At 43.6% G+C, this 22,796-nt stretch overlaps 1 protein-coding gene across 4 annotated transcripts in view; it reads right to left on the reverse strand.

The window, feature by feature from the left end:
• The window catches only part of bcar1 (BCAR1 scaffold protein, Cas family member), a 250,812-nt gene that overhangs the window by 95,991 nt on the left and 132,025 nt on the right, over positions 1-22,796 (reverse strand). Inside the window, exon 1 of one of the 4 annotated variants that reach the window (XM_072547422.1) lies at positions 18,299-18,512. The exons of 2 other annotated variants lie outside the window; for them this stretch is intronic. In XM_072547422.1, the coding sequence (XP_072403523.1) occupies positions 18,299-18,313 (15 nt within the window). In that variant the 5' untranslated portion in view covers positions 18,314-18,512. Of the gene's footprint in view, positions 1-17,886; positions 17,948-18,298; positions 18,513-22,796 lie in introns of those variants that run through there. One more of the 4 variants, XM_072547426.1, reaches the window with a different exon arrangement.

Consider the following 22,796-nt stretch of genomic DNA (forward strand, 5'->3'; position numbering starts at 1 on the left):
CAACCCTCACTGGACAAGAGGCATTTGGATGGGTATATGAATAGGAAGGGTTTGGAGAGATATGGGCCGGGTGCTGGCAGGCAGGACTAGATTGGGTTGGGGTAGCTGGTCGGCGTGAACGGGTTTGACCAAAGGGTCTGTTTCCATGCTGTACATCTCTATGACTATGACTAATAAGTAGCAGCAACCTGGCCTAGGGCTTGAGCCAAGGATGAACTGAAGTCAGCGCTGAGGTGGCCAATGTTAACACAGTTGGAAGTTGATGATCTTAGTGAAGATTATATATAGGGTCAGGCGTTCAGTAAAGGGTCGAGTAGGATCTGGTTCAGCCTAGAGCAAGTGGCCCCTGAGAGGATAAAACTAGCATTGAGGCTAGGGGTGTAGTCGTGGGTTAAACACTACTGTTCTGATCTTTACAGAATTTAATTCAAAGGAAGGATAGTACATCCAGAATTGGAAAAACAATAAAATAACTAAAGGCAGTGAAAGGATCAAAACTCAGGTGCACTGGAGAGCAGAAAACTGGTGTACAGGATAGGCAGCGAACTTAACAAGGTCAGAATCTGATCCGAACGTGCTTTCCTTCACTTCCACTGTGCCTAAGCCAGCTTGAAGTTGTGCAGCGGATAGAGCTGAATAGCCACAACAATATATTGACCAAGCTTCTCCTTCCAACAGGAAATGTTAAAGAATTGTATTAAGCTATTTACACCAGTCAGATGCAAATACCATTGATTCAAACGTTGGCCTAAAACCAACATCGAGGAGGTGAGAATTGCTTAATATGAAACACAAGCAGAGTCGAACTATAACTCTGACCATCTACAGGCCAGCAACTACACATTCCTTTCATCAAGTCAACCACAAATTCATGATTTATGGTGAAAGCATTGGAAATGATAGACACTTAACAAATGGTCAAGCAGACCGAAATGTCTGCACATCGTCCTATAGTGAGCAGAGTGAATATAGATTCTGTAAGCTTGCTCTGTCTGTGAAAATAAAGTGATCCCAAACAATCACAATCTTGGAAAGTAATCCAAAAGCTACTAACTCGACATGCTGGCATATTTACTTAGTCATTCCTTGCAGGGCTGCCAAAACAGACTGTGATGCTGCATTCCTCACTTTCGTTCAAAAAAATTAAATACATTCCTGTCCTTTCTCTGTCAGGATTAACTCCCATTATCAAAATTTTCTTCTCATTTTATCTGTTTGTCCTGAACTTCCTTACAATAAACATAGACAAGTAATATGGGTGCTGACTCCTTCATAAAGTGAGTCAGACTGTTGAGTTATAGCATTTTCCTGTAAAGAACAGACAGGATTTTAAAGCAAAACCAAACAAGGTTTTTTTTTCTGGCTGGAAGTCATACTGAACCATAGCTAAAGGCTCCATACAAGACAATACTTGTCTGCTTTTGTACTGGCCATTTCCAAGGAATCTCACAAACAGATAAAGGACTAAAACATTTAAGTGGAACTGAACTTCAGGTGCTTTCACCTTCACTACTTCTACAGTTCAGGTTGCAGGACATACACACCCACACACACACACACACACACACACACTCCCCCGCCAACCCACCTGTGGCCTAGCCCTCCACATTTATATCATTAAATCAGTTTCCCCATGTCAAGTACCCTCTTAACAGAATTGTTTTAACACAGGGCGTTAGTGCAAAGAGATAATCACTCAAAATGGAGCGACTCAGTGGTTAGCACTGCTGCCTCACAGAACCAGGGACCCTGTTCGATTCCCATCTCTAGTGACTGTCTGTGTGGAGTTTGCACATTCTCCCCGTGTCTGCATGGATTTCCTCTGGGTGCTCCGGTTTCCTCCCACAATCCAAAGATGTGCAGGTCAGGTGAATTGGCCATGCTAAATTGCCCATAATGTTAGGTGCATTTGGCAGGGTTAAATATAGGGTCGGGGTTACTCTTCAGAGGACCTGTTTCTGTACTGTGGTGAACCTCATCTCAAAACCCAAAATGGCAGAGGTCTTTGCCAGTGCAAGATGAAAACCTCGAGCTTCAAACACCTCTGGGCAACTTTAAACTAAGTAGGTCAAGTGAAATAAAATACTGTTGCTGGGCATTTTAATGCTGCTACTGACTCCAGTTGATGGGGGGGTACCAGAAATTAAATATATAAGGTTATGCATGCAGCAAAATATGTCAAAGGATATGTATTTTACAAATTATCTTGTGCTATTGTGACCAGTGGAGTGCCACAAGGATCGGTGCTGGCTCCTCTACTTTTCATTATTTATATAAATGCCTTGGATGTGAGCATAAGTTAGTAAGTTTGCAGATGACACCAAAATTGGAGGTGTAGTAGACAGCAAAGAGGGTTACCTCAGATGACAACAGGATCTGGACCGATGGGCCAATGGACTGAGAAGTGGCAGATGGAGTTTAATTCAGATAAATGAGAGGTGCTGCATCTTGGGAAAGCAAATCTTATCAGGACTTATACACTTAATGGTAAGGTCCTAGGGAGTGTTGCTGAACAAAGAAACCTTGGAGTGCAGGTTTATAGCTCCTTGAAAGTGGAGTCACAGGCAGATAGGATAGTGAAGGCGGCGTTTGGTACGCTTTCTTTTATTGGTCACAGTATTGAGTACAGAAGTTGGGAGGTCATGTTGCGGCTGTACAGGACATTGGTTAGGCCACTGTTGGAATATTGCCTGCAGTTCTGGTCTGCTTCCTATCAGAAAGATGTTGTGAAACCTGAAAGGGTTCAGAAAAGATTTATAAGGATGTTGCCAGGGTTGGAGGATTTGAGCTATAGGGAGATGCTGAACAGGCTGGGGCTGTTTTCCCTGGAGATTTGAAGGCTGAGGGGTCACCTTATCGAGGTTTACAAAATTATGAGGGGCATGGATAGGGTAAATAGGCAAAGTCTTTTCCCTAGGGTCAGGGAGTCCAGAACTAGAGGCATAGGTTTAGGGCGAGAGGAGAAAGATATAAAAGAGACCTGAGGGGCAACTTTTTCATGCAGAGGGTGGTACGTGTATGGAATGAGCTGCCAGAGGATGTGGTGGAGGCTGGTACAATTGCAACATTTGAGAGGCATTTGGATGGGTATATGAATAGGAAGGGTTTGGAGGGATATGGGCCAGGTGCTGGCATGTGGGACTAGATTGGGTTGGGATATCTGGTTAGCATGGACGGGTTGGACTGAAGGGTCTGTTTTCATGCTGTACATCTCGATGACTCTATTTACTCCCCTCCGGTGAGTAGACATGGAAGTTAGGTGCCTTTCTTCCATCCCCAACCAGATTTTCAGTGGCAGTGACCTCAACTACTGAGAGGGACAAGGGCAGCAGACACACAGGAACATCACCATCTGCAAGTTCCCTTCCAAGCCACATACCACCCTGACTTGGAACATCATCATGGTTACTTCACTGTCTTTGGGTCAAAATCCTGGAGCTCCCCTCTTAACAGCACTGGGGGTCTCCCTGCACCTCCAGGACTGCAGCACCATAAAAAGGCAACTCTCCACCACTTTCTCCAGGGCAATTAGGGATGGCCAATGAATACTGGCCTAGCTAGCAACACCCACATTACATGAACAAATAATCACTTCTGGGTCAAAACAGGTTGACAGTCTAATTCTCTATTGCAGTACTTTAGATCATAGAGTCATAGAGATGTACAGCACAGAAACAGACCCTTCGGTCCAACCCGTCCATGCGGACTAGATATCCCAACCCAATCTAGTCCCATCTGCCAGCACCTGGCCCATATCCCTCCAAACGCTTCCTTTTCATATACACATCCAAATGCCTCTCAAATGTTGCAATTGTACCAGCCTCCACCACATCCTCTGGCAGCTCATTCCATACACATACCACACTCTGTGTGAAAATGTTGCCCCTTAGGTCTCTTTTATATCTTTCCCCTCTGACCCTAAACCTATGCCCTCTAGTGCTGGACTCCCCGACCCCAGGGAAAAGACTTTGTCTATTTACTAACCATGCCCCTCATGATTTTGTAAATCTCTATAAAGGTCACCCCTCAGCCTCTGACGCTCCAGTGAAAACAGCCCTAGCCTATTCAACCTCTCCCTACAGCTCAAATCCTCCAACCTTAGCAACATCCTTGTAAATCTTTTCCGAACCCTTTCAAGATTAGATTAGATTAGATCCCCTACAGTGTGGAAACAGACCATTTGGCCCAACAAATCCACAGTGACTCTCCGGAGAGTAACCACCCAGACCCATTTCTCTCTGACTAAATGCATCTAACAGTATGGGCATTTAGCTTGGCCAATTCACCTGACGTGCACATCTTTGGATTGTGGGAGGAAACTGGAGCACCCGGAGGAAACCCACACAGACACGGGGAGAATGTCTGCGTGGCATTTGTACAGTCGCCCAAGGTTGGAATCGAACCTGGGTACCTGGTGCTGTGAGGCAGCAGTGCGGAGTGCTGCATAGCCGGAGATGCTGTCAAGGACATCATCCTTTGTGGGTGGTTACAAAAGAATCACACAAAGCTATTCAAAGAGCTTGGGTGTTTATCGCCAATGCCCTTGTCAATATTTATTCTCCAGCTAAAATCACCAAAATGGTTATCATCTCATTGCCTTTTGTGGGAGCATTCTGTATACAAAGCAGGCAACGCAGTTCCTATATTATAACAATGATTGCATTTGAGAATTATTCAATTGTCAATAAAGCACTTGGGAAGTTCTGAAATTGGGCAAGGCTCAACATAACTGTGTTTGTTTTATTAAAATTGTTATGGAGGTGATTATTGCATAGGATGCGAATTTGAAATTTTTCTTCCTTGTATCTTTACTGTTTTGTAAATTCAACTAAATTAACCCTGTGTAAAAGGTTTAAACCTCTTCATCAGGGAGAAAGAAAAACACAATACACGCACAGCAGATCCATCCTATTTTTCGTAACCAGCACGTTCATTCAGATAGAACTCAAAATGTCAGCACCACTGCTGACTAGGAAAAGGTCAACTAGGAGACCAGTGGCCGATGCCAAACCCAAGTCATGACTTACATTAGAAGAGGCGCCAGAACTGCATGGGAAAGTGAAGCATACTCATTACAACAAGCCCTTCATTTGCACTTCATTCAGCAGATCACTGAACACTTCAAAAACAAATGGTGCCCATGGCTGAAAACATTCACTTCTACCAATTAATCCTCTACTGAATTTATAGAACCATGGAATTCAAGAAAGGTGTGGCACAGAAAGCAGTCACTGAGTCAGCTGTGTCAGATGAGAAAGAGCTGTCCAATCAAGTTCTGCTGCCCAGCTCTTGGTCCATGACTGGGTGGGTTGTTATATTTCAAGTGGAAATGCAACTTCAGAAACCTGCATTAGAAGCGTGGTTACTGATGTGATGTAGGAAACAGTTCCTAAGTGATCCTGAACAAACAGTAATGAGATAATTGCTGGATAATGATTAATAGCGATGCTGATGGTGGGAATACTGACCAGGAAAATCTTTCACACATGACGAGAGTTTCTGCTTTGACCATCTTTTCAGGCAGTCATTTCCAGACCTCCATCACTCTCCAAGAGAAAACATCCTCCTCAAACTCCCTATAATCCTGCTGCCAAATCCTTTAAATCCCTGTTTACCACCCTTTCTACCTAGAGGAATAGATCCTTCTAATCTCAACACCTCAGAATTTTATGCGCCTCAATTCAATCTCTACGCAGCCTCCTCTCCCCTGCCAATCTGACCTTTCCTCATAACTAAAGTTCCACCCTCTTGGTGACATCTTTGGTAGCCTCTCTAGGGCGGAATGGGGAGACCAGAATGGATGCTGCAGTTCAACTAGTGCTTTATTCTAGCCTACTCTCTCCGCTTTCATATTCTAATCTTTGCCGAATAAAGAAACAGTGCCATATACCTTCTTAACCATCATATCTACCTGTCCTATCTTCAAGAATTTATGGTTTTGCATTTGAAGGTCTCTTTGGTCCTCTGTACATCTTATCCCACCATTTGTTACCTTGGCTTGATTGGTCCAGAGGCAGCGTGAGGTAATGCATTTGGGAGGGTGGACAAAGTATATTTGCCACTTCAGTGGCTCCTTGAGCTGGATGTTGCGATCTCCCTGGGATCTACAGCATTCTTGCTCATTGTCAAAAATACAGTCATTATCTGCACCATCTGCTACATCATTAGGTGAAGCAAAAGGTGGTACTGTTGAAAAGCAAGGATATTATGACAGGCATCATGGCCAATAATAATCCCTCGATCAACATTAAACAAACAGATTACTGTAACTGCTCAGTGAGTCTATTTCAACAATAATTTAGTCCAAATCAAGTCAGTAAGGGTAGGATTCAAAGGTTAGTGATGGAAATCAATGCTCCACAATTAGAATCACTAAAAGTCAGGTCACTCTGAACTTCCTTTCTCGAATTGAAACCTTCCTGTTTGCAGCACCCAATCACAAAAGGTTCATAAGCAACACACTTCTTAATTTTACAGTCAGAGGTGAAACTCGGAGTTGAGAGAACTGGCTACATTGTCAGCTCTCTCCTTGCAGCCAACTGATAGATTTAAGTCCTTATGAGGCATTTCGCATGAGAAACCAATTCTGAATCATCCCGATCCACTCCACTGATTTACTGAATGGAATCCGGACACAAATACATTCCACCCCTTCAACTCAGGAGCATTCAGCAACAGTCTGACATTTCATAACTGCATGCCTGCATGAACAGCTCAGAGTTTAAACAAAAGCACTTTTACCACAATGCCTGAAGCTTCAGTGCCCTCTTCACAATAACCCTGCAGCCAAATTTCACATCAGTCTCATTCATTCAAACAACCTACCAGCTTCTCCCCTGCACAGACTGATGGGAAGCAGAAATCAAAGTGCACGGAGCATGCTGGGAAATAATAGTTGTATTATTGGGGCAAACAATGAGCACTAATTGAGTGGGGGCAGGGAGGTGGTCAAACGAGTGAACTAATATCAATATTCAGAGGGGAAACACCAAACCAGTAAGGATAACAGCTTGGGAGAGGTTTTGTTTGGTGGGGGGGAGCAAAGAAATCCTTTGTGAAGCAATGCTCATTTAACCAGGAGGCAACAGCACAAGGAATAAAAGCCAAGAGGTGCAATGATCATTTCAGGCTACGAAGACACAATAAGAAAGAGAGGCCATTCATGTGCCGGTTTAAACACGGGCAATATATTATTTGTAGCTGCCAGGACATCTTCCTTGAAGAAGGAACCAGAGTGTGACTCCAGCAGTGGGTGGAGTATCAGTCAACATCACGGTGGATGTTAAGATGCAATCTAAGGATTGATTCAATGCAAGCAAATGGAGCAGTGGTATTTTAGATATTCACATCACTCCATTAGAATTCAATGCTGATCGTGTAAGTTTTTCCTCAGCAATGACCCTTACAATGCACAAGCCACCTTTCCAATTACATTTACAATCCTTCACAAAGATCACCTGCCTATGCCCAACTGCTACTGATATCCACACTTGGTTATTACACGGTTCCCTTGTCAGCCTTCCAGCTCCAACCATCTGAGCTGTAGTTCATCCAAGACACTGCAGCCTGCATCCTGACTTATACCAGATCCAAGTTGTCACCTTTCTTCATTTAAAATCCCCAGCACAGACCAGTAACTTTGAACAGAAAGGAATCCCAATAACACTGGCCAGGATTTCACCTTTTAAAAACGTAAATGTAACAAACTGACTAAAATCAAAATAATTCCAATGTTAATCAGGTGAAAGCCATTTCAAAGAAGAAAGGTAAATTTCACTTAAAATAGTTCATACAAAAAGTCATGCGTCAGGTAGTTACAAGCACGTGCATCACATTACACATAAGCACTTGCATGTGGTGCACTATTTATCACTTTCCAACTCTGCCTCTGGTAGTATCTCTTGCTTCCCATTCAATGGATTTGACCCTTGAATAGCTTTCACTAACAGCCACATTTTATCAAAAGATTAGAGTTATCTGCAATCATGCACAGGTTTATGAACCATCTCTCACTGTAGCCATGGCAGGCTTGATACCACAGAATCTCCAGAGAGCCCGTTCATGGGCACATTTAAATGGTCTAATTGGCTTTGGCAAAACTGACAGAGCAGCGGTGGATCTCGCTCAATCCATAATACACTGCTCATCATGTATTCAGCTCTTGGACCATATACACACACACACTCACTATCTGCTTCATCATAGGATCTGTTCTGGGACAAATTACAAAGAACTATACAACACAGGAACAGGCCCGTCAGCCCTCCAGGTCTGCGCTGCTGCATCTTGCCCTTCCATACTAAAACTGTGTTCACTTAGAAGACCCGAATCCCTCTATTTCTTTCCTATTCGTGTATTCATCCAGGTGTTCCTTGAATGTTGCTATGGTGTCTGCTTCCACCACCTCCTCTGGCAATGTGTTCCAGGCACTCACCACGCTTTGTGTGAAAATCTTGCCTCATACATCTCTTTTAAGCTTCCCCCCTTGCACCTTGAATCCGTGTTCCCTACTAACTGAGTCTGTGATTCCCTTGTTAAGTCCATGCCCCCCCCCCCCCCCCAAACCAACCCACCCGTCCCTGCCACTACAGGAAGTGTCAAACCTGCACCCAGACCTCCCACCTCACCGCTGTCCAAGGCCCCAAAGGATCCTTCCACATCTGAGAGAGATGTACGTGTGTTTCCATACACATCATCTATTGTGTCTGTTGCTTCGAATGTTGTCTCCTCTACATTGGGGAAAAAGGACGCCAACTTGCAGAACATTTCAGAGAACATCTCTGGGACACACACACACACACACACACACACACACTAAACAATCCCACCGCCCTGTGACTGAACCTTTCAACTCCTACTCCCACTCCACCAAGGACATGCAAGTCCTGGACTTCCTCCACTGCCAAACCCTAACCACCCAATGTCTGGAGGAACAACACCTCACCTTCTGCCTTGGGACCCTCTGACCACATGTGATCAATGTGGATTTCATTAGTTTCCTCATTTTCCCTCCCATCACTTGATCCCAGATCTAACCTTCCAACTCTGCACCGCCCCCTTGAACTGTCCGACCTGTCCATCTTCCCTATCACCTATCCGTTCCACCCTCCTCTCTGACCTATCACCTTCACCTTCATCTTTCTATCGCATCCCAGCTACATCGCCCCCCACCCCCACCCACCCCAGACCCCCTCACCCCTCCCCTTCCATTTATCTCACAGCCCCCTTGTGCCACAAACCTCATTCCTGATCAAGAGCTTATGCTGAAACCATCGACACTCCTCCTCCTTGGATGCTGCCTGACTGGCTGCGTTTTTTCAGCATCACATTCTAGCAATTGACCCCTCCTCCCTGGGAAAAATTCTCATACTTTCCACTGTATCTATGCCATTTACAATCTTATAAACTTTTATTAGGTTGCCCCTCAACCTCCTGCATTCCAGTGAAAACAAACCCAGTCTAAGCAACCTTTCTTCATCAATGTAATCCCCCATACCAGGCAACATCCTGGTTAACCATCTCTGTACCTTCTCCAAAACATCCTCATCCTTCTGGCAGTGTAGTGACCAGAAATGTACGCAGTATTCCAAGTGTGGCCTAACTGAAGCTCTATAAAGCTGCAGAATAACTTGTCTATCCTTATACTCAATGTCCCTTCCAAGCCATAAGCCTTTTTTACTGCCTTATCTACCTGTGCTGCCACCTTCAGTAATTTGTGCACCTGCATACCCAGATCCCTTTGCATACCAATATTCCTAAGGGTTCTGCCATTTACTTGACCTTCCAAAATGCATCATCTCACATTTGTCCAGTTAAACTCCATCTGCCATTTTACTGCCCATGCCTCCAACTGATCTACATCCTGCTGTATCCTCTGATAATCTTCCTCACTATCTGCAACTTCTCCAATCTTTGTTTCGTCCGGAAACGTACCAATTAGAACAGCTACATTTTCCTCTGAATCACTTATGTAGACCATAAATAGCAGAGGTCCCAGCAATGATCCTTGTGAAACACCACTAGTCACAATCCTCTATTCGAATAAGCATTCTTCTACCACTACCCTCTGTCTCCTATGACTATATTAGTTCTGTATCCATCTTGCCAGCTCATCCCAATACCATGTCAGTTCACCTTTTGTACCAGTTTGCCATGAGGGTCCTTGTCAAAGGCTTTACTGAATTCCATGTAGAAAACATCAACTGCTTTTCCCTCACCAATCATCTTCGTCACCTCAAAAAAGTTAGTGAGGCATGACCTCCCCTGCACAAAACCGTGCTGTCTATCACTAATAAGGCCATTTGCTTCCAAATGTATATAATCGATCTTGCCCCCGAGAGTCTTTTCCAATAATTTTCTTATTACTGACATGAGATTCACAGGTCTGTGATTTCCAGGATTATCCCTGCTTGCAGATCTCCAAAACCTGAAACAAATTTCCATCCTTCTTTTTAAACTGCTCAGTGCCTTGTCTTTGACAATGTCTGTAAGATCCTCCAATCCTACACATATAGCCCTATACAGAACTCTCCATTCCCTTGTCTAATGCAATCTCTTCATCCCACAACTGGAGGATGTGGTTTGAGAGTTGTTAAGACCCACACACAGGAATTTTCTTTGTGAATCCCTCCTCCTCTTTCCCTCCTTCTCCTAGTTAAGCTTTTGGTTAGCTCTCTGAATATCTTCTTATTTGCATGGTTGCCACTTCATCTTGATTACATCACTATGAATTGTGATGCTTTCTCTACAGTAAAGTCAGTGCAAGTTGCCGTGGTTATTGTTGCTGCCAGGCAATATGCCATCATGATAAAACTTAAATTCATACATGACTGCTGCTCTGTGCTATGATTTAAGGACATTTTTCCACTAAAATAAACACTACCTCCTTTGCATTAATACAATAAATATAAAGAGCCTGAGGACAGATTTCATTTTTAAAGCAAATTCTGATACAAATACATGTAGCAGGCATGAAAATAGGAACAATACCATCCGGGTTAACATGATTCCCGCTAAACAAAAAAATGAAAGCAATTTGTTTTCCCAATTGCCTTGTCCCTTTTGTTATGACTAACTTGGTACCAGAGACGGCAATAATCACAGTTGCGCAGAAGTTATGAACAAAAATAGTTTCTTTTTGAGATTTCTGGTATTTTGAGATTTTGGCTTATGATGTATTGTCTATTCCAAACCTGGGAACCATTCAGTCTTTCTGTTTCATTTCCAGCCCCATAATTCCTTGAGGCCAGCCAAAGCACTGGCTTGTTTCACATTCCCCTACAAATTCAAAAGAAAACATTTACATATTGAGTAAGGCTAGGGCTGGTCTGCCTGGGAGCAGAGATAAATTCCTGCACTAAAAGCCCAAAAGACAATAATAAACCTAATAGGTGGATCTGGGGCATTGGTAGCACAACTTGTAATTGGCTTCAGCTTAAATTCGCAGGATTAGGTTAGAGATGTGTCATTCGTTTTGGAATCTAAGTTATCAACAGGCACAGCTATTGCTACAGCACAAACAGAAATCTGCCCCAGCTTGTAGCTGGTGATACTGGGCGTGTTGGATTTTGCAACTTGCTGTCTAACAAAGTCGGATTTGGCATCAAACGCATATTCCACTCAGCCTGAGGCAAAGGATTGTAAAGGTACAAAACCACAGGCTGCTCTGCAGTTCATTCGAAAATTCTAAATTGTTCAAATAATGCGAGTGGAGGGCAAGATGAGTACAACAGGGAGGTCACAAACACATTTTTATCACCAAAGATCACAGCCCATTTTATTAGCTGATGAATGGCTGTAATTAAAGGCACCTATTACAGGACAGCAGTTGACAATAGGCAGACAGGGCTCCCTCCATTCCAGGTTATAAAACAAACCCAGGTTGGAGGACGGAAGCGTATGGTATGACTCCCTGACTCAGCCACTGTGCTAAGGAGGCCAGCTTTAACAATGGAAACTCATTGTCCATTTTGTCTTGGTGGGACTCAGCATTAGAAAGGAGTCCTAGGTACAGGGCTATTTATCAAGTCAAAGTGAGAGAGGTGCAGCTCTGACGTTCTTCCTAAACAGAAAGCACAGTAAAAATGCCTTTACCCTCTTTTGTTTGTTCTCATCCAGATGCACACTTCACCTGACTGATCAGTACATAGAAACAGCTTTGTACTTAGAGTCATAGAGATGTGCAGAATGGAAACAGACCCTTTGGTTTAACTCATCCGTGTCGATCTGATATCCTAAATTAATCTATTCCCACTTTCCAGCATTTGGCCCATGTCCCTCTAAATCCTTCCTATTCATATATCCAACCAGATGCTTTTAAATGTTATAATTGTACCAGCCTCCACCATTTCCTCTGGTAGTTCATTCCATATACATACCACCCTCTGTGTAAAAATGTTGCCCCTTAGGTCCCTTTTATATCTTTTCCCTCTCACCCTAAACCTATGCCCTCTAGTTTTGGACTCCCTTACCCCGGGGAAAAGACTTTGTCTATTTATCCTATTTAAGCCCCTCATAATTTTATAAACATCTAAGGTCACCCCTCTGCCTCCCATGCCAGGGAAAGCAGCCCGAGCCTGTTCAGCCTTTCCCTATAGCTCAAATCCTCCAATCCTGACAACATCCTTGTAAATCTTTTCTGAACCCTTTCAAGTTTCACAACATCTTTCTGATAAGACTGAGACCAGAACTGAACGCAATATTCCAACAGTGGCCTAACCAACGTTCTGTACAGCTGCAACATGACCTCCCAACCCCTGTACTCAATACTCTGACCAATATGAACAAAGAAAATGACAGCACAGGAACAGGCCCTTTCAGCCCCCCAAGCCTGCACTGATCCAGATCCTCTAAGTAAACCTGTCACCCATTTTCTAAGGACCTGTATCTCTTTGCACCCAGCCCATTCATGTATCTGTCTGGATAAATCTTAAATGATCTATCATCACCTCTGTTGGCAATGCATGGCAACGTGTTCCAGTGACCCAACCCCTCCTTTGCGTATAGAACTTTCCAAGCATATCTCCCTTAAACTTTTCCCCTTCACCTTGAGCTCGTGACCCCTAGTAATTGAGCCCCCCAATCTGGGAAAAAGCTGCTTGCTATCCACCCTGTCTATACCTCATGACCTCAATCAGGTCCCCCCTCAATCTCTGTCTTTCTCATGACAATACTCAAGCTCTCTTCATAGCTAGCACTCTCCATACCAGGCAACATCCGGGTGAATCTCCTCTGCACCCTCTCCAAAGCATCCACACCCTATTGGTTATGTGGCGACCAGAACTGTAAGTAATATTCCAAATGGGGCCAAACCAAAGTCTTATACAACTGTACCATGACCTGCCAACTCTTGTACCCAATACCCCATCCGATGAAGGAAAGCATGCCATATGCCTTCTCGACCATTCTACTGACCTGCGTTGCCACCTTCAGATTTCTCTGTAGATCAATTTTGCCCATAGCTTTTCCATTTACTGTATAATTCGCTCTTGAATTGGATCTTCCAAAATGCATCACCTCACATTTGCCTGGATTGAACTCCATCTGCCTTTTCTCCGCCCAACTCTCCAAAATATCTATATTCTGCTGCATTCTCTGACAGTCTTTTCACCATCTGCTACTCCGCCAATCTTAGTGTCATCTGCAAACTTGCGAATGAGGCACCTATTCCTTCCCTCCAGATCATTTATGTATATCACCATCAACAGTGGTCCCAACACAGATTCCTGTGGAACACCACTGGTCATAGGACTCCATTTGGAGAAACTCCCTTCCAGTACTACTCTGTCTCCAGCTGCCTAGCCAGTTCTCTAGCCACCTAGAGAGAGTACACAATGGACCCCATGCCACTTCACTTTTTCCATCAGCCTACCATGAGGAACCTTATCAAATGCCTTACTGAAGTCCATGTATATGACATCTACAGCTCTTCACTCATCAATCAACTTTGTCACTTAGAGTCATAGGGTCACAGAGAACAGAAACAGACCCTTTGGTCCACCTTGCCCATGCCAACCAGATATCCCAACCTAATCTATGCTCATTTGCCAGCACCTGGCCCATATCCCTGCAAACCCTTCCTACTCACATCCCCATCCAAATGCTTTTTAAATATTGCAATTGTACCAGCCTCCACCACTTCGTCTGGCAGCTCATTCCATACACATACCACCCTCTGCATGAAAAGGTTACCCCTTAGGTCTCTTTTATATCTTTCCCCTCTCACCCTAAACCTATACCCTCTTGTTCTGGACTCCCCCAACCCAGGGAAGAGACTTTGTCTATTTATCCTGTCCATGCCCCTTATGATTTTATAAACCTCTATAAAGGTCACCCCTCAGCCTCCGACAGTCCAGGGAAAACAGCCCCATCCTATTCAACCTCTCCCTGTAGCTCAAATTCTTCCACAAAGAATTCTATTAAGTTGGTAATACATGACCTTCCCTGCACAAAACCATGTTGCCTATCACTGATAAGCCCATTTTCTTCCAAATGTAAATAGATCCTATCCCTCAGTATCTTCTCCAGCAGCTCTCCTACCACTGACATCAGGCCCACCAATCTATAATTAACTAGATTATCCCTGCTACCCTTCTTAAACAAGAGGACAATATGAGCAATTCTCCAGTCCTCCAGGACCTCACCCGTGTTCAAGAATGCTGCAAATATATCTATTAAGGCCCCAACTACTTCCTCTCTTGCTTCCCTCAATAACCTGGGATAGATCCCATTCAGACCTGGGGACTTGTCCATTTCAATGCCTTTTAGGATACCCAACACTTCCTCTCTCTTTATGCTGACTTTACCATGAGTAATCAAACATCTATCCCTAACCTCAACATCCATCATATCCCTCTCCTCAGTGAATACCAATGCAAAGTACTTTTTAAGAATTTCACCTATTTTCTCTGACTCCACACATAACTTTCCTCTTTTGTCCTTGCGTGGGCCAACCCTTTCTCTAGTTACCCTCTTGCTCCTTATATACAAATAAAAAGCTGTGGGATTTTCCTTAAACCTGTTTGCTCAAAATATTTCGTAACCCTTTTTAAGCCTCTTAATTCCTCATTTCAGATTGGTCCTACTTTCCTGATATTCTTCCAAAGCTTTGTCTGTTTTCAGTCACCTAGACCTTATGCATACGTCCCTTTTCCTCTTAGCTAGTCTCACAATTTCACCTGTCATCCATGGTTCCCTAATCTTGCCATTTCTATCCCTCATTTTCACAGGGACATGCCTGCCCCGCACTCTAATCAACCTCTCTTTAAAAGCCTCCCACATATCAAATGTGGATTTACCTTCAAACAGCTGCTCCCAATCCACATTCCCCAGCTCCTTTTGAATTTTTCTATAGTTGGCCTTCCCCTAATTTAGTACTCTTCCTTTAGGACCACTCTCATCTTTGTCTATGAATATTCTAAAACCTATGGAAATGTAATCGCTATTCCCAAACTAATCCCCTTACTGTCCTTCAATCACCTGGCCGGCTTGATTCCCAACACCAGGTCCAGTATGGCCTCTTCCCGAAATAGGCTATATACATACTGCTTAGAATACCCTCCTGGATGCTCCTTACAAATTCTGCTCCATCTAAGTGAATCCCAGTCAATGTTATCTATCTCATGCTCGCTGTTGGGAGGCCTGTAGTATAGTCCCAACACTGTTACCTCACCATTCCCATTCCTGAGCTTTGCCTCACTGCTCGAGTTCTCCATAGTACTGTCCTTCAGCAATGCTGTGATATCCTTTCCGAGTAATGCAACTCCTCCAGCCCTTTTATCTCCCTCTCTATCCTGCTTGAAGCATCTATATCCAGTTGCCAATCATGCCCTTCCCTCGACCAAGTCTCAGTAATAGCAATAACCCAGGTACTAATCCAAGCCCTAGGTTCATCTGCCTTGCCTTCTACACTTCTCGCATTAAAACAAATGTACCTCAGACCACCTCTCCCATTGCACACATCATCTTCCTACTCTTCCACTAAGACACACTGACTTCATTATCTAGATCTGAACAGGCTTTAGTTACTACCTCCTTACTGTCCAATAACTTCATTTGGTTCGCATCCCCCCGCTACATCAGTTTAAACCATCCCCAACAGCTTTAGCAAAAGCACCCCCAAGAACATTGATTCCAGTCCGGCCCAGGATGTCCAATTTGAAATACTCCCACCTCCCCCAGAACCGGTCCCAATGTCCCAGAAAACTGAACCCCCTCCCTCCTGCCATGCATTCATCCTGCCTATTCTTTCACTTCTACTCTGACTAGCATGTGGCAGTGGTAGCAATCTGGAGATTATTCCCTCTGAGGTCCTACTTTTTAAACTTGGCTCCTAACTCCCTAAATTCTGCTTGTAGGACCTCATCCTATTTTTTTACCTATATCATTGGTGCCTATATGCACCACAACAGCTGACTGTTCACCCTCCCCCTTTAGAATGTTCTGCAGCTTACCAAATGCCTTCTTCACTACCCTTCTTCACACCTTTAGTTGCTAAACCATACCAAACAGGACAGCATGAAGCCCCACTGGCCTTAAGGAGGGCAAAGTTAGACAGCCTCTTTCCTCCTCAGCAACACTTGGTGAATGTGGATGGGGTGACGAGCTAAGGCACGGCAGAGCCCCAATTTCCCAATGCCAGTTCCCTCATTTTGACACAGAGTGCCTCCATCCATTGGCATACCTTTTATAGGGTATGGACGCCCTTCTGATAGTGGAGTACTGGGGCAGAATAACCTGCAGACACTTTTCCTACCCAGATTTAATCTGAGACACTTTATTGGATTCCCAACTCGCATGCTTAGACCCAATCACATAGTCCCCCACCACCTCCAAACTCCTCACAGTGCGGGAGGGGGAAGGGGGTATTAATTTCACCCATTTGCTCATTGTTCTACAGCAAGTGTTCAATGTTTGCTCACTGGCTGCTGTCCTACTTATTGGCAAGTGCGGCTACACTTCAAGAACACCTCATAGGATGTCTCAAAACACTTACAACCTGAGATTGCACAATGCACAGTATAAATGCACTCTAACATTAACTCAGCCTTTCCTGGCAGTCAATGGCAGGTCTGTACTTGCTCATGGCTCCCCCAGAGGTGAACAGGCCCAATAGCTGCTATCACCATCCACATAATCTCTACTTGGATAAAACATCAGAAGACAGCTGACTGCAATGGGACTCCAAGGAGAGGCCTACACGTCCGGGAGTGAACAGAAGTGATTTTGTATTTACTATATAAATTAAGATGTACAAAAACTACTGAAAACACCTGACATTTACGTAAAGACGAAGGTGAGCTTCCTTTTTAGATTATATTCTGATCCCTTGTACACTGGGAGTTGTCAAATAAATCAGTCACTATGTGCAGCGCACGGAGAGGTTCAAATTACACCCATTCTATCCAGCTCACCTTAGACTGTAGTCTGACACCTTACCTGGTGTGATTCCACACCCTGAGGCCACACAAACTCACTGCACCATCCCACTGACACGCACAGCCAGCTTCTCCAAACATCCCTTGCGGTTAAATGTGACTACCTTCACACAGATCTGTAACCTCCCTACTGCTGTATACACACACACACACACACCCTGGTCTCTCTCTCTCTCTCTCTGCTCACACACATTCAAAAAAGGCGAACAGCTTACAAATCTGTCCTTTCGAAGCTGCTTCAATTAGGTATAAACCCTGAACCAACGGAGAAACGCATCGTAGACACGCCTGCAGGGAGCTAAAGCAACTGTCAAATAATCCAAGTGTCTCATTGCGAGAGGCGTCAAGCAAACAGCTTTGACAATCCAGTGCAATCCGATTTGAAAAATCTCAGCAAACCAGCACTACAACCCCCCCGACACCTCCACCTTTTCAAAGTTTATTTACTTGCCTCTACAGAATGCTTTCCCGGTGCTCACAGCCTCCCTGTTCTGGTGACAGTCACTGTGCAGGCAGATGGGAGTTGACCTTCTGAGTGTGTGTGTGTGTGTGTGTGTGTGTGGGGGGGGGGGGGGGGCAAGGAACAGGAAAAGCTCTTGTAAAACAAGCCCCAAGCTTTAAAGCAGAAAAGCGCCCAGGAGGTACTGGCAGATGCCCGGCACAAATCACTCGGGCTTTGGAGCTTTTGTGGTTTTTACTAAGAAGCCAACAGCAACAGCAGCAACCTCTCACTGACCCAGCCAGGACCTTACCCACCGCCCCCCCCCCCCATCCCCCGGACAACAGCGAGACAAGAGAGAATGGTTCTTGCAATTCCCTTCAGTCACGGCAGCAGCATTCACTTCAGCGCAGTGCAGACTTACCAAGTAGTTCATCATTGATTCTTTTTTTCTCCCCCCTCTCGTTCCGTGATGTGAAAAACTACTCCAGAGTGCCCAGCCCTGGATAATAAAGCTCCTTTAGCACTCTCCTGTCGTGTGTGTGTTTTTTATATAAGTTTAATACATCATCCAGCGGCGTGACCTCACTTGTTTGGTATGAGGCTCCGAGAGTTGCCTTGCGAGCACACTGACTGGGAGGGAATACTCCTGAGGTAATCTTATACTTTCCATGGATTCAGACAGACTCCCAAGGCCCCTAGCTGCAATGCAATTGGTCACAGTCAGCCTTTTTATTTAAATAAGCTTCTACTTAACCACGATTGTGAAGAGGGCTCTGCCACCGAATGGCGCTGTCTAGAACAAACACACAGCACAAAAGGGTAAAAAAAACCCAATGCGCTCTTTAAGGAGATTGTCTCACCGTTTTATGACCGACAAATATTAAGGAGGCTGTTGGGGGGGTATGTAATGTAACGAGGTAACGGGCCCTTCCTGTCTTACACAGGTTACAGCTCCACACCTTTAACCATTCCCCATATCCATGCTATTGGCAGAGACAGAAAACTGGAAGGGCATCACAGCTCACCCTGATCAATGTCAGTAATTACACCTTCTGGGCCTATCCAGTGACGGTTGTGAGAAGGAGGGACACAGGCTTGTTCGAATAAAATCCCTCTCTGTTGCAGAGACACTGACATTTCCTGGTCTGGATAACTTGGGTTCACCATTTAGGTTGGACACAGAAAAATAAGGGACGAAGGAATGCAGGTACATGGGCTGAATGGCCTCAGTTTTGTTCTGTCCAATTCCGACTCTTGGTTGAGATACTGAAGGAAGGATGACCAGGTTTTGTGGTTGCACGCCAAGTCTATCAGCTCTGAAGAGGAGTCACCAGACTCAAACTGTTAGCTCTGCTTTCCCTCCACATATGCTTCAGCCCTGCTGAGTTTCTTCAACAATTACTGTTTCTTTCAGATTTCCAGCATCTGCAGTTCTTTGTTTTGTTTAAGTATATCAGCAAAGGAAGAGTATTTTTGCCTTCTCTTTTTTGGGTGTGTTAAAACCCTGATATTTCTATATCACTGCAGTGAGTGTTATCCAGTGCCTGATGTCATTCAACCTTTCCTTTTGCTATTTTTCTTCTCTCCTCCTCTGAAGGTATTAAATCGTTGCACTGCATTTCCACAAACTAGGAGCAGTAGGCCATTTGGCCCCTTGAATCTGCCCTATCACTTAAGATTGTGGCTGACTTGGTGACAGCCTTAACTCCACATTCTGACCTACCTGTGATAATCTTTAATTTCCTTGTCAGTCAAGAATCTATCCAGCTCTAATTTAAAATTATTGAATGAATCTGTCTCCACGGCTGTCCTGGGAGGAATATTCCAAAGATCCATGAACCATGAGAGAAAACCATTCTTCTCATTTCAATGTTGAAGGGAGAACCCCTGATTTTTAAACTTTATTCCCCATTTCCAGTCTCCTCATAACAGGAAACATCCACCTTGTCACATCCTCAGATCTTATTCTTCTAAATTCTAGTGGATACAGACCCAATATATCTAACTGTTCCTCGTAAGATGGTACCCATCCCAAGAATCATTCCAGGTAAACACTGGTAACCCTTCACTCAAGAATCATACAGAACCATTATATACATGCATAAAACAGCCATTTTGGAAGATACATACGAGTGTCAGCAAGCTTTTGACTTTAGTGGAACTGGCATGCAGGAGCAGTTCCCCTGTTGAGCCACGAAGTGACACTGGATAGTCATTAGAAGAGTAATCTAGCTCATTTTGTCCTTCCAATGTTCTAAAATATAATGATTCTCGAAGTGTTAATATGCAATTGCGGTGCACTCCACCCAATCTGAATTCTGGTCTCCTCTATGATGATGTTATACAGTCTGTGTGTGGACAATCTTGCAGCCTCGCACGAAGTCCTGATGGACTCAGAAACATCATCTCCAACTCCTGACTGTTGTAATTACGCCCAAATAGTTTTTATTAAACGTATCTTTTGCTCTTTTACTATAAACTATATTTCATTGTAAAAGTAACGCTTCTTGTTAAGATTATCTTGTGGTTTAGCATCTACCACTGTTAATTAAACAAATTCTTGGACTTAGCACCAAACTCCCACAGTTACGTACACATTTGGGTATCATAGAATCATAGTGTCATAGTGATGTACTAGCTCAAATTCTCCAACCCTGGAAACATCCTTGTAAATCTTTTCTGAACCCTTTCAAATTTCACAACATCCTTCCTATAGGAAGGAGACGAGAATTGCATGCAATATTCCAGCAGTGGCCTAACCAATGTCGTGTACAGCTGTGTCCATCAAGAGGAAGCAGGCAGTAGCCATTATCATGATAGAAACCTTTAGAGACAAGTGGATATGGCAGGGACTAGGGTGCATCGTCACCCTGGATCATGTTATTTTTATTTATTAAGTTTGTACGCACCTATTAAAAGTTTGTATTAATTGATTGATTGATTATGTTTTAGTCCATCTATGGTTGTTCAACCTGATTTCAGGTTTGTTTTAAAACAGTAGAAATGAGAATTTCCATTCTAGTTTTGCAAGTTTCCCATGACTATCAAATTTTGTTTTTGTTACAGTGCACCACCAGGGCCTGATTAATTCAATTGATGTTTAGTTTAAAAGTTTAGAAAGGAGGACTGGGAGCAATGAACTAGCCAGCAGTCATTGACATTCAGAGTTCAGGAGAACAGTGATGTTCCTTACTTCCAACCTGGTTAAGCCCCACTAACTCAGCAAAGACCAGGCATTGTTGCTGAGTCCTTCATGTCTGGTTTCCCAAATGAGCCTTCAGTGGAGCCTTGAGCTGGAAGCTTGTAATTATGGGTTTATTTTAGTTTATTCTGCACTCCACCTCTGATCTCAATCCTTCACCCTGTGACATTAACACTGGGATATCAGTGCCATCGCGCCGTTATATCTGTCCCATGCCTCTTATCCTCCTGATGCCTCACAAATGTCCTCTCAAACTTATTTGCATATTGACAAATGCAAAACTGGCATCATATCAAAATGCAATTTCGACAAAATGTTGTGCTTTACCTTAAAGGTGATAACCTTGCAACAGTTTCAAGAATGCAGTAAAGCTATAAATGATTTCAATCAATCCGCCAGGAGTAATCCGATTTTAAATTGAGTTTTATAAATCATACTGAATCATTTGTAAGGTGTATCAGAGAACATTGCTGTGTTTTCTGTTAATTACAAAATACAGTCAAAAGCTTTTACAGTGTGTGAATGTCCGTGTGCTAAAAGAACTGGTTTAATTTCTAAAGCTCCCTTGAAGGCCTATAAAGAAGCACAAAGAGCAGAAATGCTCAATGACCTTACCTTGGGATGGGTTGACTTCTAGCACTATGTTTTTTCAGCCAGCTCAAAAGATTGCGGAAAATGCATCTGTACAAATATGCATCATTTGCAGATATATGCATTGAAAATTACACAAGCATCCATGTCAGTTGTGTCAATTTCAAGTTTGTTGTCCTGAAGGTAAACTGTGTAACTGAGGGCTCTCTCCACCCCACCGTGTCTACCTTAACCCTCATCATTAAGAATCCAGTCCTACTCCACATCTCTTTTCTTTGAGAGTGGGAGGAAGTGCAAACAGGCATAGTCGTGAGCCAGTCTGTGCACAAAAGAAATATGGGATTGAAGTTCATATCATTAATAATCCCACATTCAGAGTCAAAACTGATTGAAGTATGGAAATCCTGCAGTAAGGGAATATTTAAATTGTGACTGCAACTGAACATGCATTCAATTTTGCTGCTGATTTAAAGCTAATTTGCTGCAAACCAATGCAGTCTTTAATCTCTTATCAATTGGAAGAATTTTCCTTGACCATAGCAGGAACAGTACCAATCAAAAACGCACCATGACAGCCCACTTGGCCCCGTTCTGTCACAATCTTTTGTGACGGCAAGCAAAGGAAGTGACAGTTTTTTGAATACCTAGAGCAGTGTGTCAGAATGCCGATAAGACCAATTGTCAGGCTTCAAATCCCCTTGGGTTTTAGCAGCTCATGGTCAGGGCTTTTTATCCCACAAATCCAATACTGTGTAGCTGCAGCTAATATTCTAACATGCCTAGAACTAGAAAATAGTATTGACCATTGGTGACACAGTATGAACAGCTACAAACTGCAAACTTTTAGATTAAACACACACTAAATAAGTATCATTTGCAAATACTTTGCATCTCCATTACCGGAGAACCAATTCACTTTGTTACAAAATCTCACTTGTATTTTTGCTGTTTCTATTGCTTGCTGTTGCTCCTTGGAAATTTCATTTATGGATTTTATTTGAAAGCAGAAGCTTTACCTAATCTATCAAATAGGAACCAAATAGTAAGCAGGATCTGGAAGGACTGTATCGGTCATTATTTGGTTAAAAGTCAACTAATTCAACGTTGAGGTCATCATGATATACCG

Source organism: Chiloscyllium punctatum, chromosome 26 (assembly GCF_047496795.1).
Source record: "Chiloscyllium punctatum isolate Juve2018m chromosome 26, sChiPun1.3, whole genome shotgun sequence".
Classification (NCBI taxonomy): Eukaryota; Metazoa; Chordata; class Chondrichthyes; order Orectolobiformes; family Hemiscylliidae; genus Chiloscyllium; species Chiloscyllium punctatum.